The 24,378-nt window shown below is 37.8% G+C and overlaps 1 protein-coding gene across 4 annotated transcripts in view; it reads left to right on the top strand.

Moving 5' to 3' along the window:
- LOC149790264 (uncharacterized) overlaps positions 1–12,568 on the top strand; it is an 85,208-nt gene extending 72,640 nt beyond the window's left edge. For all 4 annotated transcript variants that reach the window (XM_089972310.1, XM_089972307.1, XM_089972308.1 and 1 more), the window contains exon 17: positions 1,888–12,568. In XM_089972310.1, coding sequence (XP_089828436.1) covers positions 1,888–2,274 — 387 coding nt within the window. In that variant the 3' untranslated portion in view covers positions 2,275–12,568. The remainder of the gene's footprint in view (positions 1–1,887) is intronic.
- Positions 12,569–24,378: the final 11,810 nt, after the last annotated feature.

The following is a 24,378-nucleotide window of genomic DNA, read 5'->3' as shown; positions in this document are numbered from 1 at the left end:
ACATAAGATATGGCCCCTATAGTGGATATTTTTTTGTATAGCTGCTCCTCCTGATTGGACAAAGGGTTCTCAGAGAAAGAAGAACCTGATGTTATGTTGGTCCTAAATGAAAATGGACAATTGTTCTAAGGGGCTTGCTGTTAAAGATCACCACTATGAGTCTTGACCTTGGCTAATGTGACGGTGTACTATATATATACTGGCTGAAAGGTAGACTCCAGCTGCAAGGAACATAGCCCCTAACAATCTGCATAGATCCAGATCTGCCCGTGCATTATGTAAGGGTGTAACAATATACCGATTTACCGGTAAATTGCGAAACAAAATGCCTGAAACGGTATATCGCGATACGAGTTTAGTAATACCTGTATACTGGTTTTATTTTCTTCACCAACATTACCCAGTCCATAACTAGCTTTGAGCACACCCAATGTCTTTTATTAGTCTTAACGTAGTTACCAAAATGGCGGCTTCTGTGTATGAGCTAGTAAAGAACCCAAGAGAGAAGAGTTCTGTTTGGAATAATTTTTCACTAAAAAGGGAGTTTAGCACTAATACAATTGACAAAACTGTCGCTGTGTGTAATATGTGCAAAACTGAAATCAAGCACACAGGCGGTACGACGAAACTCTCGACTCATTTACGGCGTCAACATCGATCATTACTTTCCATAAGTACTGTGCAACAGAGTGACACAACCTCTTAACGCAACAGCTGAAGGTTCCATTAAAAGTGTACATATTGTTTCAGATCGACAACCAAAGATTGCTGTTATGCTAGGTGCACAGACTAAATACAAATCTTCATCACGAAGGTCCACAGCTATCACTCGTACCATTGCTAGTTTCATCATTCATGATTTGTGGCCGTACAGTGATGTATCAAACAAAGGATTTTTAAACATGGCATCAGTGTTAAGTAATTAATCTCTCAGGTTCAGACTAAGAAAGGATGGGCATCACTGATATTATTAATTTACTATATTATTCATTTTTCTAATCAAAGTAGGATATTTATCAATGTGATAATTTGTGATTATGTGTTGTTTTTCGTGTTTATCCCTTGTCATGTTTTGTACTACAAGAAATGAATTGTTAGATCATTTTGATTTGAAGACTTTCTAATCAGGCAAAATAATTCTACAACTCTTTTCCAGTATTTTGTTTCTTGCTTGTAGAAGTTTTCACATGTTGATATATTTTTTATTTTCTAAACAAGTGATGTGATTATTACAGTTACTGGGTGTTTTGGTTGAATTAAATGCAAGGAAAGTACTCATTATTTCGGTACAAAATATACAATATCAACATTCCAGTCATAAATGCTATCAATGATCAATACGTATTGATACATATCGCAATACAGACATGCCATATTGCAATATATTGCAATACATATTTTCCTGGCAATACTCACCCCTAACATTATGTGACAGCTGATCATGGTCAGTGCCATTCACAGTTGGACTTGTAAGCAAGAATAGATGGTACTATATGGTTTCCTTATCTCTTTTTGCATCGCTTGTAATCTCTCTTTTTTATCTGGCATACGTTTACCAGCAGTTTGCTTCTTTACAAACTCACAAATCAGAAAGATTTCTTACAGTTCATAACTTAATCTATTTGGCTCATAATTGCCTTGTCTATTGTTTCACGATTACCGATTTGTTTTGGATAAATGAAATCAGCACGTGTTTATTCCAAATTACATTTTACTCGAAGTTATTGGATGAGACATAAATGACAGATCTTGGCAAACAAAGAACACGCATCAGTAAATCTGATAAAATATCCAAACCCAGTTTGATTGCAAGATTTGTGTTTTTGCAAAACCTTTGTTTATGAGAGATAAAACTTGCAGAATTCTAATGAAAATTTATCTTTTCAGGAGGAAAAGCCAATCAGACTTTCCTATGCTCAAATGGTTCAAAAGAGTAAACCCACAGAAAACTGTACTCCCAATGCGATGGCAGAAAAAAGTGGAACAGATGGAGAATCCAATAGTGGTTCTGAAAAAGGAGAGTCACCTCATCAGCAAGCAAATGTTAGCAAACCTAATCATACGCTGAAGGAACAGTCACAATCAACTCTAAAAACTGTGTCTACAAATGGACGCTCTGCTCCAAGCAAAGATTCCTATCGCAAGGATAGCGAGTCGCGTGAGCAGAGGTTTAGCAATGGCCGTCGTGCCAAAGAAAACCGTATGGAAATGAGAGAAAGGCGTGAAAGGCGTCGTGACAGAGAAAGGGATGGGCGACCTGGGACAACCAAATGAAGATTGAGAGTACTATAAATGGATTATTTAATTTTTCACAACTTTAATGATTGCAATGGAGGAAGCATTTGAGTATCTACAGGGAGGTTTTATATGTAATCAGCAGATCTCTACTTTCTGATGGAGTAGAGACTTTTTCAGATATTGGAAAGAAAGAAAAGTCAAAAAGCTTTTTGTGCTTTTTTGGAGGGCAAGAAATGTCTTCGTCGTCCAATTCAGAATGATGGAGAACCGACAGGCATTGTCTATGATAGGGTTTTGATGTGCAAAATTCATTTCAGTGCCTGTTGTTTTGATGCGAGCTCAACGGTTACAGAAAGCATAAGACTGGCTTTTTGCTTGTGGAGAAAGGAGTATGATTTTGCAGTCTAGACGTCAGACATTACAGCATTCCAATGAAAAATATGTACTCAAGGTTTATTATGGAGCTGAGAGAGATCCTTTTTTTTTTCAGCAGCTAGATGTCAGAATTGGCACTGGCTAATAAGTTTTCCTTGGCTGATGGTTGAAATTGTTAATTGGTATATGCATTCTAATGAAATATTTGCTGACGTGTATTTTGTTTGCATTTCAGACCATATCTATTTATTTAATAATGGCATTTATAACAAAAAAATTTCACATAGCTGACAGCGTTGATGTTGAAAGCTCTTCTAATTGGTTACCAACCCCAAATTTGCCTGTGATATTGCAATTCTGACAACATAAAAATTGATTACACACATGCACACATTCACGTTGATTCATGATTTATGTTCTGGAAAGTTGTATTAGTGAAATAATGGAGATTTTGTAGGTAGTTATAATATAGTTATTATAACACAAAATCCCAAAATGCATTAATAGATGACAGTCTGTGGGTTAAATTGATCGAGTGATCATAGGTGTGCATTTGACCATTTTAACGTTTTGCCACCTTAGAAATTTCAGAAACATTTCATCCAGTGTATTTTGTTACCAAATATCAAAAGTGAACAGAAATGGGACTCTATGCTTTTGTGCTAAATGTGTTGAAAGGAAAATTTAGAACATACTCCGGGACCCGTGATAAGGTTTATTTTCAGGGTTTACCACATCCATCTTCGTCACACATTCAGGACCCCAGCTGTCACAAGTACTAGTTTCCACTGCTTGTCACTTGTACCAGCTGTGAGTTCTTACAATCTAGAAGAACTTGCAAATGTCACAAGGTTTTACAGGAGCCAAAGTGGGTAAGGCATTGGACTAGAAGATCAGAATGGTGGGGTGCAGTTCCCACTGTTGGATAACCCATGTTCAGTCCTTAGACCTACATGCCTCTGCACAATACAGCCCTCAAATTCCATAAATAATAGTTCTATGCGAAAACCTGTGTATAACAAATCAAAATTTTCTGATCTGGAATAGAATGGGTTTGGAAACTATTGATGAAATGAGTATGTTGATAAGAGGGAACCAAAATGGTGTTGGAAATAAGTTAAACGAAAATGGGATGGATTTAATCTCCTCTGCCATTTATAACCCCCTGCAGCTGCCCCCATAAAACTGATGGCCTAGAGACGGATGTGGATATTGTAAACAAAATTCTGTTGGTTAATGTTACTCATCATGGGACTGCCAGATGTGTGATGAAGTGATAAATTGTGTAAACTCCAGTGAGGTTAGAGAGGGGAATCTCCAGATGGTCTGAGAAATGAAGGATATCTGCATAAGTTAAGAAAATAGAATAGTTGGCAAAATTTTCCAGTTTAATAATTTTGTTGTGTCATAAGAGTCGCATGAGTGACCATGCTATGAGGCCACTTTTTTTTAAAGGTATAAAGTGGTTCCATATGTGAGCAGATCTCGGTAGAAAAATTCCCTTGACATGTTTCAGTGAGGTTGTTCAGTTATGGTTTTGCGTAGGCTGTGATGATGTCCCGAACTAGAATATGTAAATAATAAACTGAATCAGTTATCAGTGGAACAAGTTGGATGGCCACATAACTTAATGATATAAATATTGAAACCGGATACTGTACATCATGTCACATTTTTTCATCATTTTAGCTTTAATTATGAGAATGCATACAGTCTTAAGGACATCTTACACGTGGATGATTTAATGTGTTGCTGATAGTGTTGGTGTTACCCTGGCATAAGCTGTTGGTGGTGATATCCCTGATGTAAACTGTTGGTGGTGATGTCCCTGACGTAACTGTTCTAGACCTGACAGGCAAAGACATGAAGTCAGATTTCGTTTGATATCTAAGTACATATTGGGGTCTGCTTGGTTTTATGGTCACTAATCGACTCGTAGCAGGGTACAACTAAAACTTGTCCTGTCTCATTCACTGTTGGACACCTTACACCAGTGTAGCATACAATACGTGTAAAATGCCAAGAACATAACATACAGTTTGTGTACAGTATGCAAATGCATTTGTATCCATTTCTGGTAAAGGTGCCTCAACAGATTTCTAACAGTGGTTACTGGAAGTCCCAATTATGGCAAACTGTATTAAAAAATGCGCATATTTTAAAGTTTGTAACAAACCCTATGTCATTTATAAAACTTGTTCATTTTTAACAGAATTTTGATATACTGATTAAAAATTAGAGAGCATCACTGAGACAGGACTTTGTCCGAGTTGCTTTGTTTGCCACTGTTAACATTTTCCATAATCCCATGGACAGCAGTGGTGATAATTAACCAATGTAACCAACTTAATGAGGAAGATCTGAAAACGTAAAACAAGGTAAATATTTTGGTAAACTAAGTAAATTTTGTTGGATTCATAGGGAAATGTATGGAGCCATCCAGCTTGTAGATGATATCGTTTCGTGGTGCTGACTGGGAGTTCAGTGTGACTGTTTTAATCTTTTCAAGCTTAATTTGTTGGATAAATGTTAGAGCTATAACATTGTTCTTTTGATTCCATCACTTGTATATAAAGAACTGTTTTACCAGTTTATTGTATCTGTACGTCAAGTTAAGTTGGACTGTTAAATTGCACACAATTTCATTTGTAAATTATTTTTTTCATAAGGAGTGAACTGAGTTGCTTACTCTATCATTTCATGCTGGGTTAGTTCTCATCCTAAATAAATTATGCATTGGTAATTGTAATGCATTCATCCTACATAAATTATGCATCGGTAATTTTAAAATTGACTCCCTGAATAAGTTATGTTCTGGTAATTGTAATATTGTCCACCTGAATGAGTTGATGATCATTTATCTGTACATTTTTTCATAGAGATTATTTGCAAGAGAAAATTAAGACTGCTTGTTTGATTTTTTGATATTTTTTTGCCAGTTAGTAATATAGCTTCAGTAAAGTTGCTGTATTTTCTTTAAATTTTTAACTTGTTATATTTGCAGTTTAGTATTGTTACACTGATATTCCTTGAAGAGTTGTTTTAATTCAGAGTTGTACCTTGTTTTCTTGGGTGTACTCACCCCACACATCCCCGTAAATTGACTTTTCTACCCCCCTGCCAATTCTTATGCACAGTTATACAAGTCCATTTTCAAAGAATAGGAAATGGGAGACTAATTGACGCAGGAGTTTGTAATTGGTTAGCATGGCAGGCTAAAGACAGGATGCGTCAGAGTTGTACCTTGTTCTCTTGGGTATACTCACCCCACCCATCGCCATAAATTGACTTTTCTAGCCCCCTGCCAATTCTTATGCACAGTTAAACAAGTCCATTTTCATAAAATAGGAAATGGAAGACTAATGGACGCAGGAGTTGGTAATTGGTTAGCATGACAGACTAAAGACAGGATGCAGATTGAGCTCCTTGCATTGGATCGGCTCACATGATGTGTCTTTGAGCAGGGCACTTTACTCAGATTGACCTGAACTCAGTGATCTGCTTGTGTTACTGAGCCATAAAACACCAGAACTTATACCAAACCATCTTGTATAGACAACTTTCAAAATTGTAACAGATGATGCTGTAACTTGTTATAAATATCGGGATCATCAGGTGATAAAACTAAACCTTATAATCTGTCTTACTGCTGGTCTGGAATAGATTTTGACTATCATTCTCTCACCAAATATATAAAATCTGAATTAAAACCAGTTTAGACTGTTTTAAGGGAACCAGTCCATTAGGGATAAAAGGGCTGCATCATTCACAATATCCAAATACCATTTTCTGTTTAGGAAAAGATGAAATGCACACAGGAAAACTAACTTAAGAGATCATAATTTCAAAATACAAGGGGTATGGAGAAGTTGGTTATTCTGAATCGTGAAAATGGTATGGGGTATAGAGAAGTTGGTTATTCTAAATCATGAAATGGCATGGTGTATAGAGAAGTTGGTTATTCTAAATCATGAAAATGGCAAGGGGTATGGAGAAATTGGTTATTCTAAATCATAAAAATGGCAAGGGGTATGGAGAAGTTGGTTATTCTGAATCAAAAATGGCAAGGGGTATGGAGAAGTTGGTTATTCTAAATCATGAAAATGGCAAGGGGTATGGAGAAGTTGGTTATTCTAAATCATAGTATGTAAACTTTATTTCATTTTTGTGAGTACAGTTTAACATGTTGGTGACAGTAATAATTTTGAAAATGACTTGTTTCAAGGCAACTTTTATGATAGTGAAATATTATTGCCAACAAAATTTTTTCACTTAAGTTGTGATTTACACCATGTGCTTTGCCATTTCATTCTAGAAAGCGGTTGAGTCCATTTTCAAAGCAAATGATTGTAAAACTTACAAATTACCCCTCATTCAATGGAAATGCTTCAGTTCCATAGGCCAGATTAAGAGCCGAAATGTTTATTTATTGTTTTGCCAGGTCATATATTCTAACATGTGTGACATTGTGTCATTTAACCAATATAAATCACAATTTCATTGTTTATGGATTCATTATTTATTTCTGTTACGACAAATTTTTGTTTTGCTTTGTTAGCATTTTCATGTTGGAACATAATTGCAAAATAAGGCTTTTTTCCATCATTAATGTGGGAAAATATCCAAAGCTGTCAAGGATCATTATGCAGTGATATTTTAATCCTATTTCTGTTCTGCATGTGTATATAGTGCACCCAAACTGTAAAACGAGATCTGAGATCTACCTTCTTCATGAGGCACTGGCTTGTAAGTATCGGTATTGATCCACACTATTCGTTCTGATTGTAAGAAGTAACTAAATTGCAACATGCATTTTCCAATCCTACCATAATTTTGGTCCTGGTCGTTTAATTTGTTGCCCTGGGCAACACAGTTTGTTTCAATTGCCAGGGCATGATACAGCCTTCATGTCTTGTGTGCCATACAATGCAAAACCAAAGAAATGAAGAAAAAAATTCATTCTGCTTAAAATTTTAAGCTAACCATATCAGCCTTTTCAGTTCATGCGTTATGATATTGGGAAATCTTGGACAACATTAGTTGGGTGTCAATTGTTCACAGCTTTATTTGATACATGGATTTAATAATTTGTAAAACTGTGTGTTCACCAAAAGTGTTGTGCAGAGTTCAGTTCCATTGATTGATACGTGTTCTTTGAATAACATAACTACATTGTTTATTTACTATGTTCTAGTTTATTATTTGCAATAGAAGTCCTGTTCTTCATGTTAGCAATCTCTCTCTGTCCCTCACCTTCGTAGGAATTTTAAGATTTAAGCCTATCGCTGTATAGCCTTTCTCGTGCTGAAAAATGGCATTAAACCCTATAACAACAACAGATCCCTGCCATTTCATGTCTGCATGGGTTTGAGACTTGGGCTCGGCCAATGTGGGTATGCAAGAAAGTGTGCCAGTGGGTTGATGATTCTTCTCATGGATCTTCCCAAGTTCTTCTTCCACTAAAGATTCTGGCCACCCATTATAGCCTATCATGTACTGAATAATGGTGTTGAATCCATAACATCTTGAATTATTTAAACTAATTCAGATGCAAGATTTCAGAGTAGTAGATAGATACAGCTGTTAAACATGTATAGTCTGCAACAATTTAACACACAAGAAACCTGAAACGGAGGCAATTCTAAGTTTGAGTGAGTACTCCAGTGAGTACTCCAAGAGACCTGAAACAGAGGCAATTCTAAGTTTGAGTGAGTACTCCAGTGAGTACTACAAGAGACCTGAAACAGGGGCAATTCTAAGTTTGAGTGAGTACTCCAAGAGACCTGGGACAGAGGCAATTCTAAGTTCCAGTGAGTACTCCATTGAGTACTCCAAGAGACATGGGACAGAGGCAATTCTAAGTTCCAGTGAGTACTCCAGTGGATGAATTTTGCACTGATGGCACATCAGCACAATAATTGCACAACAAACGAGAAGCTGAGTAAAGTCATTAAAAGGCCACGGAAATCCATAAAACTCCTGAACCTGGGATCTCATTTGAGCAAATGACAAAATACTTTAGAAATGTGGTTTCTGATTGGCTGTTGCTTAAAACTCTTTAAACAAAACCTCAGAATTGTATGATTGAAATTTTTCGGTAAGCAATCAGAAAGTACTTGAGAAAGGTCCATTATTATATGCAGAGTTGAAAATGGAGCATAAACTCTTGTTTCAAGTTCTGATTTAAACATGCACACACATACACTCAATAAAGAACTCAAGAGCATAAGGGAATGACTGCCTATATTTGAAGTTGGACTAGTGGTCTGAGGTGCTCTCCTTTACAGATCACTGATATTTAAACTCTCTAGGTTCAGGTCTTGGGTTCAGCCAAGTGGGTATGTGAGAAAGCGTGCTGGTAGCTTCCTACATGTTGGTGGTTCTTCCTGGGGTTTGCTCGGGCTTTTCCTCCACCAAAATATACTGGCTTTGATGTACAAGTCGATTGTGTTCTTAAAATTTTATTAAAGCCATAATGGGAAAAACATGGGTATAATGGAATAGATTTTTTTTTTTTTTTTACCATCAATTATCATCTTCAGATTTCTAAGAAAAGTAAGAAAATGGGGGGGGGGGATTATGGACAATTGATTTTTGTCTTGTAGGTGTCACTTTTCAGAAGGTGCTGTAGTTTTGCACGTTGTTGGCAGAGACATTAGTGTCAAGTTTTGTGTTTAGTTTCAGTCGTAAACGATATAAATATTATCCTGAAACTTAATAATAGCCTTCAGCTCATAACACAAAAAAGTAAGTCTTGGAGACCAGCATCAACAGAGCAGGGGAAATTTAGAATTTTGCAAAAGGGGGGGGGGGTCAGTTGTGGACATTTTAATTTTGTACTTTCTAACATGGGAATAGAATGTCTGTAAATTAAATAGTTTTGTGCTGTACATTCATACACATTTATATATAGAATTTCTGTGCCGAAAATAATGCGACAGATTTTATGTCAAGATGTTGTAACTCTGCTGCCTCAGCAAAACTGTCAAAATGCTTACACCGATTTAAAATGATCTCTAATAATGTGTAGCACACAAGTTCAAAGTATCCATGGTTACTAATTATAGTATCTATGGTTGCTAATTTAAATCTACTTTGCATTTTTTTCATATTTTTAATAATCAACATTATCAGACATGTGAAGAATCTTTAATCAGTCAATCTTTGTAAATTTTTTGTGTTTGAATATGACTAATTGTAGATAATTGTTGAATTTCATTATTTTCTTTGCGATTTCTGAATTTAATGCTATGTCACTTGTTTAAATGAATGGCGGATGTGATTCGTACGAGTAATTCTTTTCCTTTCATTTGTTAAAACAGTGCAGTGAATGAAAAATTAAGACGTTCTTGCATCAGTTTAGTACAAGTGTTTGTATGAATGAGAACGTTACTGATCATTTTGTAAAACTTGTTTTTGACAGGTGTTAGAAGGAAATTGTTTAAAATGTACTGTATATTCTCATATGTACATAGTCAAGCTGAAAACAACACAGACCCTTATCTGTCATCAGGGTTAATGTTTGTTCTACTAATTATGCAAAACATACTACATAGACCCAGACTTGCTAGTGAATTATGCAATGGCAGATTGGGTCTGTGCAGTTTGCAGTTGGACTCAACTTTTAAGCAAGGATATACGATATGATGAATGAATGCACATTTATTTTACTAGGCTTGTAAATATGCGGGGTCTAATAATCTATTTTTTTTTTAGGTTCCTTACTGTTTTATTTGATATATACATACAGTTACAGAACAGTCATATCAACTTTTTCCCTATAACTATTTAACACCATTTAACATGAATTTTTGCCATCCTTTCAAGGTATTGTGCAGTCCTTTGAATGATTGTCTGATATAACACATCAAAATATTCTTTATTTTTTCTTCTTTTTTTTTATTATATAAAGTCACTAAGTATGCATACAAGTTTTAAAAAATAGTGTAAATTCATTTCCTTTTGTAATAATTTTGAAGTTTTTGTGAAGCAGAATTTTTTTTGTTGGTACTTGAATTTGTTGATGGGGGAAGGTGTTCTATTGTTTCCACAAAAGGGTGATTGCTTATTGGGTCTTTAAATGCGTAAATCATGAAATCCATTATTTTCAAATGGCATCCCACACAAAAATATATTACCTGATGTGATTGAAATAAACAATCTGTTATATACCTAAATATGTAACCAAAATAGATTATTTGGTTTTCTTGATTTACTTTTTGTCACCTTTAAAATTTAAAGAAGAAATTTGTTTCCTCAATTTCTTATGTTCAGGCCTGGTATTGGAAAAACTATCGAAACTTGACTGTGCAACTTGACTTGCACATTATCTCTCCCTCCCCCCTACCCCAACAGATACAGTACTTGTTGCCATGAAATTGGAAGGGAAGGAGAACCAAGGTGCCGAAAGGTGTTCAGGTTATATGATTCTAACAGGATTTTGGCTTAGTTGTAGAAATGTTGAGAGTGAACTTTTAAGTTCATGATTTAAATGTTTGCATATTTAAGGATGGAGATAACTTTAATAAACAAATAGTTGCATACATTTGACTGCCTAGGAAATTCATTACACACCAAGTGTGTTGACCATGTTAATGTAGTGATCATATCCTGTCACCAATAGTTGTGCAATTGGTGAAAGTTTGTACAGTAGCTTGAAGACCTTGGACTGTGCTGTGAAAAGAGCATGAATTGCTTAAGTTCATTTGAATCTTAGCTGCCCTGAAGAAAGCTAATTAGCCTAAAACTTCATTACAAGTTACAGTAAAGCCTGTCTTGAGAGACCACTGCTATGCAAGACCACCTGTTTTGAGAGACCAGATCTCCATGCAGATTTAATGATTATATATTGCTGTGACCTATTGTGAGAGACCACCTGTATTGAGAAACCATTATGTTTTTGGCAGAAGGGTTGATTTTTCAAGAGGGGTGTTTTCATTTGCTGATAAATGAAGTTTCACCTACCCATCCAATTTCAGTCAAGTGTCAGATATGTAGCCTAACTGAGGGGCTTGCAGACTTAATTCTTTTGTATACATGACACAGGCTTTTAGAGGCATTTAGTAGCCTGGGTTGTGCAATCTTGCTTGTAATTATTTAAACACCCTTCAGCATGGTGCTGATTGCACCTAAACCCTGGCTGCTGCACAGTGTATACAGGTGGCAAATACACAAGACATTGGTAAAAAATGGTCTGTGTTCACTTTGTTCAGAGAAAACAACAAAAGGGAATTGCAAACGGGTAGAGATGTGGGTCTTGTATTTTTTTGTGTATCAGTGATTTTTTTCTCTCACTCATCTCTGATTTTCCATTAAAAAGAAAGGTTTCTAACTTGGCCAATGTTTTCCTCATACTTTCTGAGTGATATTGTTAAATTGATCCATTGCTGTACCATATGATATCCATAAAGGAAGAAGCAATAATGCATGCTTACCTCAGATAACAAGTTTAGTTCAAAGAAAAAGGTGCAGTTCAAATGTTCATGGTTATGAAAGGGAAACTGGAAAATTGAACGTACCAGTCATGTTGATGCAAGAGTGTGCCAACATAATAATGCAGTACTTGTTAACATTTTAGTAATTAAAAAGCATATGGAATGCATGAATAAGAAAATGAAATGTGTATATTTGTATTAATAGGTTCTTGTTCATTTTCAAAGTAAGTGACGTCTATTGTGTTCTTGAATCGCCAATAACATGCACAAATATTTCTCACTGCTGAACACCACAAAGACCTATACGCGTTTTTTTTTTGTCATGTGAAATTTGTTTTTGCCAACAAGACCTTTAAGTTTATTAAATATGTGTAAGTTAATTATAATTCAGATTGTGTTTGCATATAAATTAAAAGCACAAGAATGGTGTAAGTGGATATTTAAACAGATATTTTTTGTTTCGACCATGGCTATTCCATTACAATGTCTAAATTGAAAATAAATCAGTTTCTCAAAGGTCAGCAGTCTCATACATTTGTTCTTCTGCATATGGTTAGCTGGTATTATGACCCAGAAAACTTGTATTTGAAACAATGTGTTCAGTTCTTTCTCTCTCTCTCTCTCTCTCGGGCTGTAAAGTGTACACGGCTTAGTATAGTATAATTCCTCACGGTTTATACACAACACAAGAGGAACGGCTGCACGAATAAAGTAGTAGTGTGCGATGTGATGTGATGTGATTTGGATTTTTAACGTAACTTTAAAAAAATTTCAGTCATATCGCTACGATGTCTGCAATGTGGCAGTTTATAGTGATGTCTAGCACTGGGGCATTATGCCACAGACATGTAGCATGATGTCCCACCCAGTCACATTATCCTGACACCAGGTCGACCAGTCCTACCACTAACCTAACAATGCTGAGCGCCAAGCAAGGCAGCTGTTAGTACCATTTTTCTAAGTCTTTGGTATGACTCGGCTGGGGATCGGGTTGGATCTGCGTGTGTCTGCTGTTCGCCCATCCGTCAACATAAAACTACTTTGTCAATTTCGAGCAAACTAGCTTGGAGTGTTCCTTGGAACAAACTCGATCAAAATTGTTTTCAGTGTGGCTTATACAGCAATCAGGGGAGAAAAAAAATGTATTTTCGACTTCTTTCACAATAGCCAAGTTGATTAAACTTAGTGAGAATGTTCCGTAGAACTTGTTCTTAAAAATTCGGCTGTAGATGTCACTAGCAGTGGTATGGCGTCCATAACAACGTGGCAGAAACCTAAGTTTGACTTGTCCATGACGACAAAGCCAATTTTGTTGGTATATTTGGCAGTAGTAATCTACCATCCTTGCCTTAAGTTCTTTCATAAATTTTAAACAAATTAAAAAAAAAAAAAAACAATTAAAAAAACAGCCGGAGTATCATCAAATATGGCTGCAATTAGATGGACGACACGCACCTTAGTATCATAAGCGCCAATGGCGCTATTGAGACAATTGGGAATACGGGTCAGTAGCTAAATCCCTCTGTTGATTTATATCGTATTATTTATATGTCTTTCTTGCACACTAACTCCAGATGTTCCAAAAGCTTTTTTTTCTCTCCATCGTTCCATCACAGAAAGTTCTTGATACGGTTCATAGGTAATAAATCACATATCCATTACCCGTCTACTTTAAGGGAATAATATGCATATTCTGTTCGTGCTTTAGGCTCAACCATTTATCATATTTTTTTAAAGACTGGCACATGCGTACTAGCTATATTAAAGTATGCCTTGTCTCATTCCGCGTCAAAGAACGCACTCTGCAACTCGACTTCTCCATCAGGAATTAATAGACACTATAAAAACAAATTTAAATTGTATCAAACCTTAGCCATACCGGATTGTATTTCGGATGTAGATTGCCTGATAATTTTGACATCGTGCGCTGTCCAAATGGGGACGGATTCCTATAGGGTCATCCATCATAAATCATTGGGGTGATGTATATGTCACTGCTTTTTTTTAATATTAATCACTAACGATCAAGTCAGATTGATACAATGCAGCAGTGAAGACTTTTTCAAGAGTTAATCGGCATATATTATGGATGTAGCAAATTCGATATTAAAAAAGTGCCAAATGCAATCTTATGGAAGTGGTATTATATATATTTACCTGATTAATGCCATGAAATTAAAGTCCACATCATTGATCCACTTACTGTAAACAACGTTTAATGGTGCCAGGCATGTTTTTTTTTGGGTGGGGTGGGGGTGTCAAATGATATATACATGAACATGGCATTTGCTCAGTAGCCATGTCAAAATTTAAAATCACTGTAGCATCTATTGGCTCCATTGCGGATTTGTTGTGGTTCAAAATGATGGTCAAGAACGCAAATATCATATCTGGGACTCGACTTTTCCACAATACCGTGTTCCAGATTTCTCAGACCACAATAGTAGTACAGCATGTCAGGATTGAAGTCGAACGTAAACTTAATTTTGCGACATTTTCACCTCAAAATATCGTCCCTCAAAAGTCGTCAGACGAATTTACTCACGTCTTGTTGATTTTGATAAGAAGTTTATTTCCACCTGTAAATGGTGGTAGATTATATGGTTTCCAGCTATATAAAAAAAGGCGTTTATCGTGTGCAAAACTGCCTTGCATGTTTGTGGGCAAGAAGGAAAGACGTGGCAAGATTCGACAGTAATGAAACAGTAAGACAGGAAGAACTTTTGAGTAAATTAGGTAGACAACCATTCACTTTGCTTCCAAGCATGACAGACAAGAATAATATGGAAGGTCATTCCCTCAGTCAACTTTAATTACCTGTAATCAATCGCCCATCAAGACGTCAGGGTTTCTTTTCCTGACAAGTTTGTCAGTATACAACAAACAAGAGAAAAGAGACAATGTCGAAAAGTCTGTGACTTTCGTCAATACAGTAGCCTCGGCTTGCCACACGTCATCTGTTAGAGAAACATCTACAGGTCTAGCGAATACCGGTCATCCAGTGAAATCTGAAGATATGTTGTTCATGTTGCTTTTGTTGTTACTTGTTTGTGTTGAAATGAGTGAGGAATCCCTGGGTCATGTTATCTGAGGTTCTCACTGAGGTCTTTTGTTTAAAAAATTAAGACTGCTTTGCTTATCCCCAATACTCTCAGAAGACAATTCGATAAATACAGAAAGCTGGACAGATGTTTTTGTTTTGTGTATGCTGTGTCAAGTAGATTGAATAGTGTGTTAATGGCGTTTTCAGATATATGTTACCTATCAGGGTCAAAGATTTCTATCCCCAACGACGGCACACTCTGGTAAGTCTCAGAGGTGATCACAGCAGTCACACGAAGTCGCTCCGGGTGATTTCCTGTTAGTACCTCGCGTGAGAAAAACTTCCACCGGCGCCTCGCGATGGAAGCTACGCTTTTCAACCGTTTGCTAAATTTTCACTGCTTGTGAATCACTGGCCCGTTTTGGTTCTACCTCAACGATAGCCTCCTTTCATTATTTCCATATGTAGTCGTCATAAATTCTTCATTTTTTCTTCGAAAGCTGCCGAGTACAATATGATAGTCACCCAGACGAACGATGCTCGCGGCCGCGATTCCCGTAAATGGCATCTACAGCGTTACACACTGGCAAGTATGTTGTTTCTCTTCGCAATTTCATCTCGCAATTGCAGTTCCGCTTCAGTTATTTTTTTATTTTTTTTCGCGTTGAGAGTCTTGAGGTTCTACCGCAGTTCTATAAATAACGTCATCGCGCAACAAACAAGCGCCCTTCTAACCAGTTACCGTTATTCACTAGTACAACTGTCATGCAATCATAGAAAGTATGCTCTGATGAAATGTCCAGGTTCACACAGAGCTGTATAGAGTATGTTTTTGTTTTGTACAGTGAACAATCATTCAAGTTTTCGGTCCAAAACTGTTATACGGACAAGCACGTATTTGTTGACAATTAGTGTGGGCCTTCTTTTGCTGGTTGAATTATTGTTGGTGATTCAGTATAAATGACGAAGAATTTTATCGCTGAGCTTGTGTAGGTGACTATCACCTCAAAGTTGTAGAAGCAATCCATGGACGATTTTACATTTAATTTGCAATGATTCCAAGCTGGCTTCGAGTTGGAATCGGTACGTCGAGGTGGTCCCCAGTGGTCATTTCTTTCTGGCTCTCTCGTAGATTATATATGAGCGTATATGTGGGTCTGTTGCCGCTGTTGTCAAGCAGATCTCCGTCGACATGTGGCACAAAATCACCATCGATGTTGGCACGTACTCCTAGCAGATCCATCATCCTGTCGGTAAATTCGCAATATAGTCATTGCGCGGCTGTTCAGAATCTAATACGTATACGTATGGTAAACGTCTGAAATACAAACACTAACAACTGTTAAGTACCCTTCCGGACAGACATTGAGTATTTCAAACTGAATTTCGTCCACGGCAACTAATGATGCTGATATTGTCGATATGTGATAATGGTGACAAAAACCAAGATGCCGCTGACCATTTATGAACATTCCAGCGCACCCAAACATTTCAGCGAACCCACCCTTGCTTCTGCTTAAGACAAACAAGTATGATCCGGACTCAGTCACGTTTAAGATTTGACGTTTAGGTTTATCAAAGCTATTTTCAAAAGAAAGAAAAACAAATCAACCATTTAATAAGATTACGAGGTCGATTTTTTCTTCTTTCATCAATATTCCTTGACTTTGACTCCATAAAATTACTACACTTGTTGCTGAGGGTATGGTTGATAGTACATGGGCCGCCTTTTACATCAACATATTGTTTCGCTGCTGTATCGGGATCGTTGACATAGTTTTTGATATAGGCAACCGACAAACGAGAGTCTCAGATTCGCTGGTTCTCGGTGATTTCGGTCAGCTTTTTCGCGATGGTGACTCGCGGCTTTACAACAACGTCGCTGACGTCACATTGGAAGTTTAAAGTTTTTCGTTTGATTTTGGAAGATTACAAGCTCGGCCAAGTCGACGCGAAGAACAACCTTGTCGCTCCACTCGATCAAATCCGCATTTGTGCCAGATCTGGTCAATGTCAGATTGGCGCCGCAACGTAAATCAGCGCTCGCGAAACCGGAAATGTCAGCAGACATTTTGTATACGTTAAGCGTAGTTCGCGTCCCTCCAGTGCGCGAATTGGTTCACCGACGAGATGCCCTCGTTTTGGGTTCTACGTTCGAGTTTGAAAAGGCATAGTTGAATAAAACAGCAACCGAGAAGCTCAGCTTCCGCGTATGAACCCCAATTGAATGTCTAAGTCACCACGTAAACAACCAACAGCTTCACGTAGTGGTGGAAGCCAGTACTAGTCAATATAAAAAAGGTTTAGATGTCACCTCGTATATCACTGCATGAGTTCCAAGTCCTGTTGAGGAATCCACGTTCACCATTCCAGTTTCCCATTTGTAGGGGTTCATAGACGTAAATTCATCTCGAAGAAAGACTCATCGGAAGCGCTTGATTGGTTTTGTCCTCTTGAGTAAATCAAAACTGCTTAATGAACACGCGTATGCAGCCATCAACGGCCAGGCGACAAACAAAGACTTTGATGCAACGTTTGTCTTTCTGACCAAGGAGAAAGTCAAAGACCTTTTCCTTTTCTCGGGAACCGCCACCAAGGACCTTTTTGCCATGTTTTTTACGCTTCAGACGGCCCCAAACGTCCCGAGTCTCTTCTGCCAACGGCACTAGAATCGCCGCTAGGAATGGAAATATTCCACCACTGCTTTGCATTTGCGTCACCTCTGACTTTGTCAACTTTACAGTTACCTAGGTTTTGGTTTGTTTGGCTGCACTGAGTTGATTAGGTTGTGTTTTGATTAGCCACAATGGGGCATTTCCGACTATGTCTGTTGGAAAAAGTTAACAGCGTGACCCCACACTCATTTCTTATTGAGATCTTTTTTTTTTTTCTTCTTCTCGCAATCTGGTTGTCACTAAGACGAGCCTTAATTTCTTGGAATGATATTATTATTTGAAAACGCAACAGATTCAAATACAAGTTCATAAAAGCAATTAAGGGTTTTTCATTGGCGCTTCAAATACCCTCATTCAGACACCTGTTCCCTCGAACAACTGCATCTTATCAGAAAGAATCACAACAATACCTTCATAAATGGGGACCGGGTGCTGAGTTACACATGCATGAATGTGCGAATCGACCACATACAGCCTAACTAAGTCCAGTCCAGATGCTCCAACTGTAATAAATTGATTACAACGTGGTGAAATCATGCTAGGAAATCTGCAGACCTGTATCAATGTTTTCAAGCTAGTGCACGTACCATTGTTAGTAAAGTGAAGCAAAACCTTTTTCTATTGTTCTTGGTGACCGTTTAACCGCATATAAACTTCAGACACTCAAAAGTGGTCAAATATACTTGTACCAGTCTCCTGTCCGCCGTACACACGATATCTTGTCGAAACGACACAAACACGCGCCTTGATGTGCCAAAACCTTCTTGGGCAGTTACTGGCTACGAAAGCGGCTGCACGCTCCAGTCTGTGGCAGGCCTAAAGAAATGGCAGCACTGATGTGCGTCCGGAAGTCATAAACGATAACAAGCGCGTTTCAGCAGTCACTGAAGGGCTATCTCAAACATCGACTCTGTTAATTTCAACAACACAACTTTGCCATCATCGATACCATCAGCACGCCGAATCGCATCACAGTTGTTGTACTTTCGGTATAATATAACTCCAGAAATAGCCTTTAGAACGTTTCTACAAAACCCTAAATAGGAGGGTTTATGAAGTTGACTCGAAGCTGCATACATCCAAGGTTGAAGACTTCATACTCATCGTCGCCTGAATTATTTCGAGGTCGCCTACGTACATGCTTTTAATGATCCTCATGGTCAGACGTATCCTTGTGAAAAATCAATTACGGGCAATCGGATGTCACGTAATATGGCGAGTATGAAATTCGTCGATGCCAATGTCGACGTTGCTGAAACATCCTTTGATTATCTATTTAAAAAAAACTACCTATCAATGTAACAATAGCCATAATCAAACTCTTTAATAGGATATGGGGTAATGGTCAACTACCCACCAAATGGAAACAGGCCATAGTAATACCAATCCCCAAGCTAGGTAAAGATCCCAACAACATAAATGTGTACCGACCCATCTCCCTTACAAACAATATTTGCAAAATAATGGAGACAATAATCGCAAATAGGTTAAAACACCACCTAGAAATCAATAATCTACTCTCCATAAATCAATGTGGCTTTCGGAACAAACGGTCCACCACTGACCAATCTTCTCAGATTGGAAACAGACATCAAACTCGCTTTTAACGCACATAGGAAAACCGGTCGCAACCTCATAGCGGTTTTTCTAGACCTAGAAAAAGCGTCCGACCTAGTATGGACCAATGGACTAATGTCTAAATTAAACCAATTTGGAATAACTGTATGCTTGTTCAACTGGATTGGCGATTTCCTCACAGGCCGGAAAATTACCACAAGAATAGGCAACACCCATTCGGAAGAATTTTTACTTGAAAATGGAACACCGCAAGGCAGTGTAATAAGTCCCCGTCTATTTAACCTAATCGTAAACGACCTTGACCTCAATGCAGCCTCCACAAAAATAAACTTGTCACAATTTGCAGATGATAGTGGCATATGGAGGAATGGAAATCCTGCCAATAAAACAGTAGTTAAAGAAATCCAGCAGAGTCTATACAACATAGGGAGATGGGCGGACAAATGGGATTTCAAACTATCTCATGAAAGAAACTGTGGCAATCATATTCACCCCCAAACGAAATAACAACCTAGTCTATCCAAACTTCTATATACAAAATCAATTAATCAAATACGTAACAGTAGTAAAATTCCTAAGAATTTTCTTTGACAACCACTTCACATGGAAACAACACATTGAACAACTCACCCAGAATTGTAACAAAGATCTCAATTTACTCAGGAACATCACAGGGACCGACTAGGGATCCAACCAGGACCCCCCCCCCCCCACGATATATAAAACCCTAATTAGAACAAAACTGGATTACAGTTGCCAAGCATATAACTCGCCTAAGCAACCTGTACTACAAAATCTTGGCACTATCCAGAGAAAAGCCTTACTATTATGCACAGGAACACTCCCCTCGACATCGTTAGAAGAACTACAAACACTAACAGGAGAAGTACCCTTAAAATTACGTAGGCAAGAAGTGCTCCTCCGATACTCCCTTCGATTAGATACCCACCCAGACAACCAGCCCAACAAAATAGCTATAAACAAGTGTAAAGTTGTCTTCAAACCCAAAATCATACCCACCACACCAAATGGCAAAGTAATCCTTGAACTAAGAAAAAAGATACCTGTACTAAAATAACAGGTAACAAACAATACAGACTAGAACAAATCACCATGGTTACAAAAACCACCAAGGATTAACACTGAAGCTACCAAATTAGGCAATAAAGAAGGACAAGAAAGCTTACTAAAACCTGTACTGGTAAACGAAATCAACCAAAAATACCCGGACTATGTTAAAATATATACCGATGGATCAAAAACAAACAACCCACCAAGAACATCAGCAGCAATAGTCATCCCTGAATTAAATATACAAACGGGATCCAGATTACCTGACTATTGCTCCATTTACAACACTGAATTCTGGGTTATACTTGAATCACTATAATGGATCAAAGACAACCAAATACCTAAAACAGTCATTATAAGCGATTCCCTAAGCGTTATCAAATCGATCCAAAATCGCAATATACACTCTATGGAACAATTCCTCGACAGAGCATGCCAATTAATCGACGATATCACCACAGCACATCATTTAGTCGAGCTCATGTGGATACCGTCGCACATTGGAATCTCTGGCAACGAAACAGCAGACAAAGTTGCCCAAACCAAACTAGGAGATCAAAACTCTATCAAGCTTAACTATAGCTCTACAGAAGCACTAAGCTTCACACAACGTACATAGACCAAAAATGGCAAGATTTTTGGAACTCCTCCACTAAAGATAAAAAGCACCATGAAACCCCAAAAACCGTAGATAGGAACATACAGCTATCTAAGGGTACCTATTTAGAACAGAAAACAATAAACAGGATAATAACTTGAAAAACTAAACTAGCAAGCAGTTTTGGAAGGTTTACAGGACCCAAACCAGCAACCATTAACTGCTTTAACTGCCACACCACCGAAGATCTTCACCACGTATTCAATATATGCCCAAAATATCAACCCGCTAGGAAAATATTTATCAAAAACCAAAAAGAAATTGGATCACCACACACATACCCAGAGTCAATTGGACTCTAATAAAAACAAACAATCAGCATATAAAAATATAAATAAATTCATAGACTCAGCAGGACTTAGGAACAAAATATAATTACTATCCCCACAAAACCAAAAGACCCAGTAACTAGCTAAATAAATTTATAAGCCCCCACATAAAAACCCATAACATATCATTCAATTTTATAAAAAAATATTAAAAAATAATTCACTTACGAAGCACCTATCAAAAACTAAGGAAACCGCAAAATCAGATGTCCTAGATGTCCTTAACGAACCGAGTAATCAGTTAGGACTCCGGTCCTAGATGTCCTTAACGAACCGTGTAATCGGCTAGGACTCCGGTCTCTTGCTAAATAAAGTATAAATAACATTCAATCTCTAAAAACATTAATAAATAAATAACTTAAAGAGGCAATATTTAAAAACTTATAAATAACATAACGTAGGAAGCACACCACAAACACCTCGACCAGTAATACCATAATAACCTTGAAAATCTGTCTTCATGCATGATTTCTACTAACAACCTATATACACAGCATAGAACACACACACACACACACACACACACACACACACACACTTTTTTAGAACATTTTGAAGAAGAAAAAAAAAACGCAAGAAACACCAGGCAAATGTAACAAGAAACCAGCGATGTGAAGCAACCAGGACCGTTCCCGAGTTCTCCTTCCCACTAATGACAGCCAACCATTCAACTGTAAGAGACCTTTATGGACCCACAGATTGAGGCCAAACTATCAGGGTTCCTTGAACCCATACAAGCCTGGGGAGGTGGCACCATTCCCTTCCCCAGGAACAACTAGCAGGCTGCGGTGCAGTCAGAAAAAAGTGGCACATGCATAATTGTGCGCACGCCACTATAATAAAACTTTACAACAAAAAAATCATTATGTACACATTTTCTATAGATTTCCAAGAAGGCCTGGAGAAGAAAATACCGAGATGAGTCATGTACTTGTAGTACAATTTAGTCCTTTTGTTTAGGAACCTTCACCGCGTACAAATAATACCGAAAATCTCAAACGTTTTGATCTACCAACACAGGCGCGTCAATGTCGAACACAGTATTGGGCGCGTGTTTGAATTTTGTCATGATAAAACTTAACAAATTACCGGTTTAGTCTAATACGCTTTGTGGCCCATCCACATGCGTAATCCACTTTCCATTACCGTATTTCTGTCACTGAATTGGTGGTGGAATGATGAGCAGCTTCATCGACAACTTTAATACATGGATTTGATATTTTTGTCATGAACGAACGCATAATCGTCTTTGGTTGTACCCGCAGTGCTCAGGTTAGTAATCGTCCTAGTTTATCTCGAATGGATTTAAACGCTTGCGTTATAAGATTTTTGAACCGGTGAGCGTCAGCGCTAACGATTCGCATTGCAGTCCGTTGAGCAATCGGTATTGCGCGCGAGGTCAGACCCGCCAGCACCTTTGGAGCTCATGTGAACAATCTCTTTTAACATCATCACCGAGGCCAATTCCGTAATATGTGACGTGAATGGATTTTCTTTCGTTGATGACACTTCGCACGACATCGATCCAAAAACTATGTAGAATTCCTCTTGTTTGATTTGAATCATGAGTGTGACGCTCACATTATGTTTTTCAGCGACACGCTGAATCGTGGTGTAGATTTCACGAAGAATAGGAAGCCCCTCAGAACTCGACATCGATGTTGCATACATCATCAGTGTCTTCAATGAGATCATGCATCAACGTCCATGTTGTGGTCGGTGAACAACCGCTGAGAAAAAGATACGGCCTCGTTGATGACCTTTGTTACACTGTTGCAGGCTCAAACTGACGAAACGACGGTTTCCAATCTGTCCGCGAGTTCACTGACCTATTGTTAGTTTGCGATCGCACAATCAATGATCGGCAAATGTTGTGCTTTGTTGATTCCTTCACCAGCAACTTCTTCCGAATGCGGTCTCTCAACAATTTCTTGCAAATGCACTATCCTGCCTTGAGTTCTATATACTTTTATTTCACTGTCAAATTCCTCCCGCTCTTCGCCTGTTGCCGTACTTTTACTCAAAGATCTCCCGAAAAACCCATTTAGTCTAATGATCAGATACTGTCTTCTTTACACGTTTCTTATAATTTTATGTTCCACAATCTTACCAGTTACTGTACAAGGAAGCTGCAAATGGTACGATGTCCTCCTCCTGCTCCTCCTTGACCTTTTTAGCAACCTAGCTCGTTAAATATTTCAGACTATTTTATCTTTAACTTGCACTTGAGTGGGTGTGGAGGATATACCATTGTCTTATCAACACTTTGCTGGACACTCGAAATCTGGTCTGACATACGTTCATTGTCTGACCTGACAATTGTACCCTGGTTATCTTCAGTTCCAATTATCATGGCTGTTATTTCCACGACTTTCTTCACCTCTTCTGCGTTATCGCGTGTGGGTGGCGCTTTGAGTCAGGTATAACAGCGTTGAAACAATGAAATTACACGCAGGATTGCGTTGAGACTTGCGGCCACGATCCGGCATTAGTCGGTCGCAGTCACACGTTGTGTTTTACCGAAAAGTCCAAATAAATCTGTTGTTTCTTGCACCTATTGTTAAGTAGTTATGTGGCATTTGGGGGTCATATGGTTTTATATAGAGAAAATTGCGTCATATATATATATATATATATATATATATATATATATATATATATAGGATCAATGGGAATTTAACATAGGAATGGCACTTTACCCTTATTTGCCTTATTTTTCTTCCTTAAAATTACTTGATCTGATTCACGGTTGGCCTCGCAGCAGTTCCTCTCAGAGAAGGTATCTCTCATCTGGAAGGCGTCCCAATAATCCAAGTATTATCTCCTGTTCTTGCTCTTGCCGCTATCCGTATTGCACGGTCTCGCGTGAACTGCTTGAGCTACTTCATGGTAGGCACACTTATAATAGGAAACACGGTACTAATTCAACTCCAATAGTAAACATATAGAAACACCATCATATTCAAAATTCAATAAC

The sequence above is a fragment of the Sinohyriopsis cumingii genome, chromosome 10 (assembly GCF_028554795.1).
Source record: "Sinohyriopsis cumingii isolate HCF-2022 chromosome 10, ASM2855479v2, whole genome shotgun sequence".
NCBI lineage: Eukaryota > Metazoa > Mollusca > Bivalvia > Unionida > Unionidae > Sinohyriopsis > Sinohyriopsis cumingii.
The sequence above is the reverse complement of the archived record's forward strand: the minus strand, read 5'-3'. Positions and strand labels throughout refer to the sequence as shown.